The following is a 12,418-nucleotide window of genomic DNA, read 5'->3' on the forward strand; positions in this document are numbered from 1 at the left end:
AATACTTCCCATTCAGAAAGAGGAACAGAGTGACTTTAACCACATAACACAAAGACGTGGCAGCCAAGTTTAAGGTGAATCTTAAACGGGATTTGTTTATACAAACTGTAATTGGATAAACAAGGGATTTGTTTATACAAACTGCAATTGGACTTCTGCTCCATACATTCTTAATTAAACAACAAGTGGTTTTGTTATGTAAATGAGACCCAAATGATGTGGGACCCTGTTGACTTCTATCTAGAATAAATCACAATGAGAGAAAGCTTTAAAAATAAACTATGCAACATAGATCAAATGGTATTTTCAGACTGAATAGAGGGAGAAAAAGGGAAAGGATGGATTCTTGAGAAAAATCAAGCCAGGAATGTTTTAAGTCAGTAAATGAATTCTTCAGTTTGGATGAAATTAACAAGTAAGCCAGGTAAGTTTAGTTTATGTATGTCCACTCTTTTTTTGTTATCTAAGTAAAATTTCCCCATACTGATTAGTCTAAAAGGTTATATCTAAATATTAAATAATTAAAGATCTCCAAAGTTATTTTTCCTATTTAAAAAAGTTGGTTTTGGGGTACAACAGTTTTCTAACATGGTATCTAATGTGGTGTCATTAAAATCTGACTTTCCTAAATGGTCATAAACATGCACAAGTGAGAATTAGACAGTTCTTACACTATAAAATTAGGTGCTCAGAGAATTCACTTTAGTCCATTTAAGACTTATCAAACTGAGAAGCATAAGATTGTTATTCATCAACATCTACAGCCAGTCCTATTTATTAATCTATATATATATATAATTACATATTCTGAACTGTCAGAATTAAAACTGCAGCTCAAATCAGCAACCAACACTCCAAAGCCAAATCAAACCGAACAAATATACAAGTAACACACATGCACACCAATCCCACTAGAAATATGAAGTGAAATACTGAAGTCCAATTTTCATTCAACAAACTTTTGCACAAATAATGTCATTACATCTAAATTGCAATTATTTTAGCTTGGGTTTCACATTCCAAAACGCTTGACAACAAAAAGCTCAAAGACATATTCTTGCCACATTTATGGTTATTTACCATTTGCCCTAAGCTGACAAAACTGATCTATGCTCTCCAATTCTAGATTGCACGACTAGACTTTTGCCTGCTAAAAGTCACATTACAAAAGACCCACCTGTAAGATTATTACATGAAAGGATTAGATTTTTAAAAGATGCACGAGGGAGACTGGATGATTCATTTTTGATGAATTGATTACCTTTATAAAACTGTGGAAGGCTACAAGTGTTTTCCCTTACCCGTTCCCTTGAGTACTAGAGCAGGCTGGAGAATGGCTCAGGGAAGTGCTGCCAGCACATGGACTTTTCTTAGTGGATAGATCAAGTACACCGTCTGTAGAGACACAAGTAAACACCTGAGGATATTAAAAATAGGAGCAAGGGGACCTGAATATACTAAAAATGAAGATGCTACCTTGTTAACTAAACAGATATATAAGACATATAAATGAGTTATTAAATATGAACTAAGGTATGTTATATTCAATATCTCTGAGCATTACCTATTTTATTAACAAGGCAAAAGTTACATTATACAAGATTCTAAGATATAGTGAAATATGGTGAGATACTGTAAACATCAATTTACATAGTATCATGTTCTACCCTACAGTTTCTTTTCTCTTAAAACTATTATTATTATATACATGAAAGTATTACAGTTTGAATTCAGGGCTTCATCCTTGCTTGAATAGCACTCTATAATTTGAGCCACGCCTGACTCCAGATTTGATGGTTATCTTAGAGATGGGAGTTATGGACTTTCCTGCCCCCAAGCTGGCTTCAAACTGTAATCATCTGAATGTCAGTAGTTTGGATTATAGGCATGAGCCTACAGCACCATCTCAAAGCTATGTTTTTCCTTACAAAGACATCTAGAAATAAATCTTATAATCAGAACAACTTTTAAAGCTTCTACTCTACCCCAAATTGACAGAGCAAGATCTCTGTATTTAAGTTGACTACCATCTAGTCATGTTAAAAATAATCCCTGGATAGAACCTATTTACAATTTCTGCTGAGGACATAACTCTATTTCAGGTTGTTAGAAATAAGCATGTAAATAAAATTTTAAGTTGAGTTAAGCTCATATTCATAGAAAGTTTTGCAATTAGGAGTTACTAACACCTCTGAAAATGAAACACAATTTTACAGTAGTAGTATCTTATTAGACATCTAAGCCAATTAGACATTTAAAAAGCAAATGCAGCCAAGCACTAGTGACTCATACTTGTAATCCTAAGACTCAGGAGACTGAGATCTAAGGATCAAGGTTTGAAGCCAGCCTGGGCAGGAAAGTCCATTCTGAAATTCTACCTTCAAGTAACTACCACAAAAGAGCTGGAACTGTGGCTCAAATAGTAAAGTCTAGCCTTGAGTAAAAAGGCTCAGGGATAGCATCGAGGGCCCCAGAACCAGTACCAAAAAAAGGGGGGAAATGCACTGCTTAGAATATTTCCAACAGGTAGAAGTTAAAAACACATCATTAAGAAAATAGTTTAATGAGGGCTGGGGATATAGCCTAGTGGCAAGAGTGCCTGCCTCGGATACACGAGGCCCTAGGTTCGATTCCCCAGCACCACATATACAGAAAACGGCCAGAAGCGGCGCTGTGGCTCAAGTGGCAGAGTGCTAGCCTTGAGCGGGAAGAAGCCAGGGACAGTGCTCAGGCCCTGAGTCCAAGGCCCAGGACTGGCCAAAAAAAAAAAAAAAAAAAGAAAAAAAAAAAAGAAAATAGTTTAATGGGGCTGGGGATATAGCCTAGTGGCAAGAGTGCCTGCCTCGGATACACGAGGCCCTAGGTTCGATTCCCCAGCACCACATATACAGAAAACGGCCAGAAGCGGCGCTGTGGCTCAAGTGGCAGAGTGCTAGCCTTGAGCGGGAAGAAGCCAGGGACGGTGCTCGGGCCCTGAGTCCAAGGCCCAGGACTGGCCAAAAAAAAAGAAAATAGTTTAAGGGGCTGGGAATATGGCCTAGTGGTAAGAGTGCTTGACTTGTATATATGACGCCCTGGGTTCAATTCCCCAGCACCACATATATAGAAAACAGCCAGAAGTGGCACTGTGGCTCAAGTGGCAGAGTGCTAGCCTTGAGCAAAAAGAAGCCAGGGACAGTGCTCAGGCCCTGAGTCCAAGGTCCAGGACGTGCCAAAAATAAATAAATAAGAAAATAGTTTAAATTTTTGCTTAATTTTAAGTCTGTATATACTATGATGCCATCGTGTAGTTCAAATTCACCTCTCTAAAATCATGTTGCCAATCAATACCTTTAAGCTACTACAAGAAGTAATGGAATCATGGTTAAGTTTTATTATTAATACTGTAAATTTACCTCTATACCGTCATTCTATTTGAAACCTGATGGTGTAGAGATATTAAATGGATACTAAAATTCTCTATAAAACAGAAAAGATACAAACAACTTTGTAAACAGGATAACCAAAGGTACACCAATCAATGTAAACACAATGGTAACTAGAAGGTCTCCCATGTAGGAATCAGTCAAAACTTAAGATATTTTGCCTGCTGTAATATTCAAACAAGGAAGAGGAAAACGGGGGAAGAGGGAGGGATACATGGATAGAATGACAGGGACTATCAGAGAATACATTTTTATTCAGTTTTAAAAATACATTCTTGCCAGGCATCAGTGGTTTGCGCCTGTAATCCTAGCTACTCAGGAGGCCATGATCCCAGCATGGCCAGGTTCAAAGTCACCTTAGGAAGGAAAGTCCGAGAGACTCTCATCTCCAGTAAACTATTCAGAAAAGGCCAAAATGGCACTGTGGCTCAAGTGGTAGAGCTCTAGCCTTTATCACAAAGAGGCTCCAGGACAGTGTCCAGGCCCTCAGTTCAAGCCGTGAGACAGACCAAAAAAAAAAAACCTTTAGCAAGCAACTAAAGCCAGACCATTAAATGTACAAATTTCATAAATTACTTAGAAGAAATTTCTATCGCATGTGTTTTTCTTTTTTACCATATATTCTCCCCCCACACTAATTTTTTTTTACCAGTTAAGTCTACACATCATTCTGCATATTCTTGTGAAATTTCTATGAAAATAAAATCCAATTACTGATAGGTGCCTATAATCCTAGTTATTCAGGAGGCTGAGATCTGAGGATCCCTGTTCGAAGCCAGCCTGGGCAGGAAAGTCTGTGAGACTCTTATCTCTAACTACCAAAAAACCAGAAGGAGAGTTGTGGCTCAAAGTGCTAGAGCTCTAGCCTTGAGTAGAAAAGCTCAGGGACAGTGCCCAGGCCTTGAGTTCAAGCTCCAGAGCAAGACACCACCACCAATCTTACTACTGTCAATACCATAAATTTACCATTATTTCTAGTGATTCAAAGGCTCAGTTGAAATGCTCACATCATCTTTGTGAAAGGTCAAATGAGATCAGAAGCAACAGGAATATGTAATGTATCCAAAGATAACAAGCTCTTCAGAGACCCAGAAACATTTGCTAAACAAAACTGATACCCAAAACTCTTACCCTTGCCTCTAATCTAGATCCCCAACCAAATTCAGGTTCATAATACAAGGCATATGTGTTTCTATATTTACAAAACATTGAATACACTTAACCTACAGTGGGTCCTAATGTCTTTTCTTCTTATTTCTAACCCAAGTGATTCTATAAAACTCCAAATAATATGCATTTCCATTTATGATCCTATTTTTTCAGGTAGATACTAATTGTAGAGCCTTGAGAATGAAAGAAGAAATCTACTTTTTTGTGGTTATTTTTAAATATGGGTATGGCAATGTTTTGAAAAGTGCTAATGTTAACACCATTATAACAACTATTGTACCACCTGAATCATATATCTATCATGACTAGGACACCGGTGGCTCATGCTTGTAGTCCTAGCTACTCAGGAGGCTGAAATCTGAGGATAGTGGTTCAAAGCCAACATGGGTGAGCCTCTTATCTCCAATTAACCACCAGAAAACGGAAGTGGCGGTACTGTAGCTAGCCTTAAGCAAAAGAGCTCAGGGATTTTGACCAGGCCCCTGAGTTCAAGCCCCATGACTGACCGAGAAAGACAGGGAGACAAAGAGAGACAGCGAGAAACAGCACAGGCAAAAGAGATAAAGTCTCACTATGTTTCCAGGTTCTGTCACTTGACTCCTTAGCTTAAATGATCCTCCCCACCTCAGTCACCCAAGTAGCTGGAATTATAGGTGAATGTCACTATGTCCAGCTAGAAAATCATTAGTTTTTATCTTATTGTATTTGGTGCCCTACTTGTAAAATAATTTTTTTCTCCCCCAAAATAAAGTTTTCTGATTGGACAGAGGAGACCATGACATCAAACCATACCTTGTTCACTAGGTTCTGACTGAGACTTTCTGACAGTAAGGTCCAGAGGTGAGTCTTGGTCAGCCATGAGAAGTTTGCTGAGCACGGGGTTCTGAGTAGTTGCAGCCGTGGGAGAGGTGGTGACTGGAGATGCTTTCGGCAGGCTTTGGTTCTTTGTGCTATTGGGCTGGCTGGGGTCCTGAGTAGAGCTATTTTTTGAGGTATATTCAGCAGCAAATTGTTGGATCATTCGCTGCATGATCTCACGGGCCACTAGGGGAATATTGGGGTCGGAGACCCAGGGACTGTCTGTAAACAAAGATTTATTTACTTTTAAAGTGGGATAATGCATTTTAACAAAAAGAAAAAAAGATAGCTATGAAGAAAACATAAAATTCCATTTCCTTTTTTCTAAAGTCCAATTTCTGAAAATAGTATTCCTTCTTTTGATTTCTATTTTTAGTCTCTAAGCTTTTGAGTTACAAACTGAAACAACAATTTCCTAAAAGCATTCCTAAACCTTTTTCTCCACTCATGATTTATGAGATTTTTTTTTAAAGGGACATATCATATGGGTAAGAATCACTTACCTGATAAAGAAATCCCCAAAGCCTCTCTTATCAATTAAATATTCCTCTGTTAAATGTATGTATCACATCATGTTTTCTCCTGACTTTCCTTAGCTATCTCCATAATTTTTCAAGAATGGGTTACATAATTCATGAGTGATTAAGTTACTTCCTGTGAAAAACTGAAGGCAAGATAATAATAACAAAATAATAAAGAGAGTTAATTTTAACATCCATGACAGATGTGTTTACAGTTTAATGTACATGAAAATCACTTTTTTATAGAAACAGATTGGTGGGTCCTTTCCCAAAAGTTTCTGATTTAGCAGAATGGGATCAAGAACTAGCATGTCTAAGAAGTTGCCTGATATTGCTGGGGATTACAATTTAGGAGCCCTGGGCTAGGAGTCAAATCTCAACAGATGAAGAAAGACCATGTGTTTTCCATGAGTTCTTTATACCCTGCCAAAGTAATGAAATAAACACCTAAGAGTATTACTGAGTTCTAGTTTTGATAAGTTAAACATAATTATCATTAATTCTTAAGAGCTGAAGAACCTTCAAGTTCAAATGGTATAAGACCAAGGGAAAAATAATTTATATTAATTTATTACCTTCATACTTACATAATTACCACATTAGTCAATCAGGGAGATGAGGCCTTTTAGACCAGGTGCTATATCTGCTTACATCTATATACCTAATCTTATCTGGTATAAAATGTCTATTCAATTTAGTTAAGTAATAAATGCAATAATCAAATCAATCACTAAATAGTGCTTTTAATAATGAGAAAAATGTGGGAAAGGGATTCTGTTTCCAGGTACAGTGCTTACAAAGCATTTTTAAGACCTAAGGCTTGATTCTCCCCACCAGACTGCTGGAGGGGGAGGGGAACTGAAAAAGAGAAAATGAAAACTAAATTTGTGCATATGGTTATTGATAGAATTCAATTAAAACTTTTCTTTTGATGTTAATGTTCTACCTGTGCCCCTGACTCCCATGACAAAACTTCAAAGGTTTTTTATAAGGTGGTTCTTAGAAAAGCTCAGTTTGGGAGGGGAAGGGGGCACAGAAATGGAGGGACAAAGGGTGCACAAAATGCAGCAGTGGTACTCACTAGACACTATGAAAATGAACTATACAACTTGTAGGTGGGATGGGAGGGAAAAAGGGGATATAGCAAAGGAAGGGGTGACACTGTCCAAAAAGAATGTATTCATTACCTGACTTAAGAAACTTTAACCACTCTGCAACATCACTTCATAATAATTTTAAATTTTTTTTAAAAAAGAAACTCTCAATTTCCTTCACTTTTTTAAAGGTAAGTTTGTATAGCCTTTAAATAACCTTTTCCTGGCAAATATCACCAGTATTTTGAAGCTGTCAAGGACTTAGAAGACTGATTTACAAAGTTAAAGAAAAACTAAGCCCGGCACCTATGGCTCACACCTATAATCCTAGCTACTCCTGAGGCTGAAATCTGAGGATCGTGGTTCAAAGCCAGCCCCGGCAGAAAAGTCGGAGACTCTTATCTCCAATTAACCACCAGAAAACCAGAAGTGGCGTTGTGGCTCAAGTGGTAGAGCCCTATCCTAGAACTGAAGAGCTCAGGGACCAGCCCCAGAGTTCAAGCCCCCAGGCCCAGAGTTTAAGCCCCACGACCCAAAACAGAAGAAAAACTAGTTGGCTTTTGTTATTGCTAAAACCTAAAAATCACCATAATAAACAAATAGCTTAAACCTATAGTAGCTACCTACTCAGAAAGCTGATATATGAGGATTATGCTTTTTAAGCCAGCCCAGGACCAAAGCATTCAGAAACTCTTATCTCTAACCAGCAAAAGCCAGAGGTGGAAATGTGATTCAAATGGTAGAGCACCAGCCTAGAGTAAAAGAGCCAACCAAAGGAGAGCTCAAGGTCCCAAGTGTATTTATTAATTAAAACCTCAAAAGGGGACAAGGCACTAATGGCTCCAGTTTATAATCCTAGTTACTTAGGAGGCTGAGATCTGAGGATCAAGATTCAAAGACAGCCCAGGTAGGAAAGTACATGAGACTCTTATCTCTAATTAACCAGCAAAGAGCAGGAAGTACAGCTGAGGTAGAACACTAGCCTTGAGCAAATAAAGTTAAGACATAGCATCCAGGCCAGAGTTTTAGCCAGCACCCCCCCAAAAAACAAAAACCTCAAAAGGATCCTAACCAACCACATACCATTTTTCCCTCAGAAGGACAATATTTCATTACCAGAAGATGCTCATAAAGGATAACCAAAGACACTAAGAAATATTTATAATTGTTTCTTCCTATAAATGCTAAATGGGTTATCAATAAAAACATTCAGTTAGGTGAGGTTCATAAGTTCTTACAATGCTTTCAAAAACATTCCTTTGGCACTCTTTATCATGTATTACTTTCAAAATATTTTTTAGCCAGATGCCAGTAGCTCACACCTGTAATACTAGCTACTAAGAAGGCTGAGATCTGAGGGACTGCAGTTCAAAGGTAGCCCAGACAGAAAAGTCTGTTGAGACACTTATCTCCAATTAACCTTCAGAAAACCAGAAGTGGCTCTGTGGCTAAAACTGGTGAAGTGCTAGCCTTAAGGAAGAAAAAAAGGCTCAATGATAGTGCCCAGGCACTGAGTTCAAAAAACGAACAAAAATTTACCATATATTACTTTAAAAATATTTCTAAGCATTAGATTTTCTCATTAATAGTTCTTAAACTTTCCATTGTATCCTTGCAAGATATACTCCTTAAGTGATATGAAGTGCCAGACACGTGAACCCCATTTTAGAATTAAACCCTGAGCCAATCAGATTTGTACCTGTGTCCTAATCTTGCTTGCACACCTGATTGTTGTAACCTTGTTCTTTGCCTTTATAAGCCCTGTGTAATCACAGCTCGGGGCTTCCTCCTAACCTCCGCTGTGTCGGTGGGTAGGACGAGGCCCGAGTTGCAGCTCGCTTAAATAAAGCCTTGCCTTGCTTTTGCATTTCGGAAATGTCTGAGTCTCGGTGGTCTTTTTGGTGGTGGTCTTGCGACTTGGCACAACAGTATGTGTGTGTGTGTGTGTGTGTATATATATATAAGTGATACATATGTGTGTGTATGTGTGATATCCTTTTCCCCATGGAAAGTTTAAGATTCTATAATAAAAAAGGAAAATTCACAAATACTAAGCAAAATAATTTATGAATGTCTGCTAACCAGTATTAAGTAAACATTATTCTATCTTTTGTAAATTTGATGAACGTATTCATTCTTTGACATAAATTCTGTAAGAATATCATGACTCTAGAAAAAACTGAGTCAGATAAAAGCATCAAGTTTTTTTTTTTTTTTTTTTTGGCCAGTCCTGGGCCTTGGACTCAGGGCCTGAGCACTGTCCCTGGCTTCTTCCCGCTCAAGGCTAGCACTCCGCCACTTGAGCCACAGCGCCGCTTCTGGCCGTTTTCTGTATATGTGGTGCTGGGGAATCGAACCTAGGGCCTCGTGTATCCGAGGCAGGCACTCTTGCCACTAGGCTATATCCCCAGCCCCCAAGTTTTTTAACTTAAGTGACAGAATAAGCTGAAGAGAGATATGATTATGATAGCTGCAAAAGGCATATTTTATTTATTTTTGTGAGCTGGTCCTGGGGTTGGATCTCAGGGCCTAGAAACTATCTCTAAGCTTTTGTGCTTCTTTTGCTTATTCTACTCGAGCCACAGAGCACCCTTTTTAGCTGTTTTTTGTTTGTGTGGGTTTTTTTTTTTTTTTTTTTTTTGCCAGTCCTGGGCCTTGGACTCAGGGCCTGAGCACTGTCCCTGGCTTCTTTTTGCTCTGCCACTTGAGTCACAGCGCCACTTCTGGCCATTTTCTGTATATGTGGTGCTGAGGAATTGAACCCAGGGCTTCAAGTATACGAGGCAAGTGCTCTTGCCACTAGGCCATATCCCCAGCCCTGTGTGTGGTTTTTTTTGTGTTTTGTTTTTGGTGTTTAAATAGAGATAGGAGTCCTGTGGATTTTCCTGCTTGGGCTGGCTTCAAATCTTGATCCTCAGATCGCAACCTCCTGAGTAGCTACAATTATGGTGTGCTACCAGAACCTGGCTTGTCAAGGGTATATTTAAGACACAAAATTTCTAAAGTTTTCATACAAAAGGCTAAATATCCAAGCTTCTGAATTAAAGCATACTTAATCTGAAAGGCTAACATTCAATAGGCTCAGAATGCAATTTTTTTGCTAAATATTAAAATCACTATAATAAAGAATCAAGTCAGGGGATAGTGGCTCATGCCTATAATCTTAGCTACTCAGGAGGCTGAGATGTGAGGATTGTGGCTTGAAGGCTGCTCAGACATTAAAGTCTGTAAAACTCTTATCTCCAACCAGCAATAAACTAAAATGGAAGGTGGAGCTTAAGTGGAAGATCACCAGCCTTGAGTGAAAGAACCAAGGGAAAGCAGATGGCCAGAAAGAAACAGTTCATTTTCTGAGCATCTCAGACCGGTATATAAAAAAATATACAAATTTACATTATATACAATTCCAGACAATTTCCATCACTCGAAATCTATCTACTCTGAAATAAATTCCAAGCCAAGAACTCCTCCCTCCTAGACATTATGTGTAAAACTTAATGTCAAGTTATTCTTCTGTAACAAAGAGATGTGACTAATAGATAAAAAGTAGGACAGAAATTAGGTGAAGGAAATTTGCTTATAACTGACCTCAATAATGTCCCATAAACCAAGAGTGGACAAAAAATGGTTCTTCCACAAAAATCATCATTACTCTTTCAGATTATAGAGCTTGCTACAGCAATATATTAGAATAATGATCATATTTCTTTCTCTACCTATCTATATACATCAATTGGTAGAGAGAGAGAGATAGATAGATAGATAGATAGATAGATAGATAGATAGATAGATAGATAGATAGAATAAAGGAAAGGAATTGTTAAGGTATTTTATTTGGTAATGAGCAGATAGTTTGTACCTAAAATGTGAAATACTGCCAAGGCTCACACCTGTAATAAGACTCACTTGGGAAATATAAGTCAGAGGGAATCAATAAGTATTAAAACAGGAGACAAGTATACTAAACATTTGATATGCCTAGGGATATAATGGGAGAAAGGAAGAAAATATAACAATCTCTGTGCATTCCTAAATTTGGTATGACGTTACGGCCTCTTATCTCCTTTTGAAAATATTAATCATATTAAGCAAAAGCCTAGACCATAGGAATGAGCTACTAAGATAAAGAATATAGGATCATTCAAAGATTATCAGTAATTTGCAGGAAACATTTTTGGGTTTTCTTATTATTTGCTGGTACTGGGGTTTGACCTCAAGGTTTTGCTTGCTTGCTCTGATGGCACTCTACTATTTCAGTCATACATCTAGACTAGCTTTTTTATTTTTTTTTTTTGGTTGTTGTTGCTTGTTTTTTTTTTAATGTGTGCCTGTGAGGGCCTGGGTGCTATCCTTGAGTTTTTTAGCTTTTTTTTTCCTGTTTGTTTTTGCTCAAGGCTAGTACTCTACACTTTGAGCCACAGCTTCACTTCTGGAGCTACTGTCACAGAGCTTTTACTGGCTATTTCAAAGATGGGAGTTGCTGGGCACCAGTCAGGAGGATGAGATCTGAGGATTAATTACGGTTCAAAGCCAGCCAGGGCAGCAAAGACCATGAGACTCTAAACTACACAGAAAAGGCCAGTAGTGGTACTGTGGCTCAAGTGATAAGAGTGCCGGCCTTGAACACAAAGAAGCTCAGAGACAGTGCCAAGGCCCTGAGTTCTAGACCTAGGACCAGCAAAAAAAAAAAAAAAAAAAAGGATGGGAATTTTGTAGACTTGTGTACCTAACTTTAAAAAAAAAATCTTTTACAAGACAGTAAAGTATATTATAGGCAGAGAGGGAAATCCAATTATTTGCTGAAAAAGGTTTTTTAAGGGGGAGTGTTTCTGAAGTTTAAATTCAGGGCCTCATGCTTGTTTGGCTGGTGCTATCTATACTACTTGAATCATATTCCCAATCCTAATTTGTTTTTAGAAACAGAGTTGCTATACTACATAGGCCAAGGCTGGCTTGGAACTTACAACCCTCCTGTCTCTCCTCTAGGAGACTGCTTACAGGTATGAACCACTATGGAAAACTTTTTTTTAAGAACCTATCACAGTAATATACACAACTGGAACTAGACGAAAAGTATAACTAGGAAATATAAATCCACTCCAAAATAATTTCTCAAAAGAGTGATAGCCAATGACTCATGCCTGTAATCATATAGCTACTTGGGAAGACTCAGAGTTGGAAGAATTGTAATTTGAGGACAACTGGGGCAGAAAAGTTCACAAGATGCTATCTCAAAAAAAAAGAAAGTAGAACTATTATGTTAGACGAGATCATGAAGGGAAAAACAGAAAAGTTCTCAAGATATGAACTGAAAAACAGGAGAGTTGAAACTATTATGTTAATAAACTGG

The 12,418-nt window shown here is 38.0% G+C and overlaps 1 protein-coding gene across 17 annotated transcripts in view; it reads right to left on the reverse strand.

The window, feature by feature from the left end:
• Nucleotides 1-12,418, reverse strand: part of Lcor (ligand dependent nuclear receptor corepressor) — an 80,268-nt gene that overhangs the window by 24,049 nt on the left and 43,801 nt on the right. For 16 of the 17 annotated variants that reach the window (XM_048338568.1, XM_048338557.1, XM_048338562.1 and 13 more), the window contains 2 exons: nt 5,388-5,675; nt 1,302-1,395 (listed from right to left, as the gene is read on the reverse strand). In XM_048338568.1, the coding sequence (XP_048194525.1) occupies nt 1,302-1,395; nt 5,388-5,625 (332 nt within the window). In that variant the 5' untranslated portion in view covers nt 5,626-5,675. The remainder of the gene's footprint in view (nt 1-1,301; nt 1,396-5,387; nt 5,676-12,418) is intronic. The other variant, XM_048338556.1, reaches the window with a different exon arrangement.

This window comes from Perognathus longimembris, chromosome 2 (assembly GCF_023159225.1).
Source record: "Perognathus longimembris pacificus isolate PPM17 chromosome 2, ASM2315922v1, whole genome shotgun sequence".
NCBI classification, from domain to species: domain Eukaryota; kingdom Metazoa; phylum Chordata; class Mammalia; order Rodentia; family Heteromyidae; genus Perognathus; species Perognathus longimembris.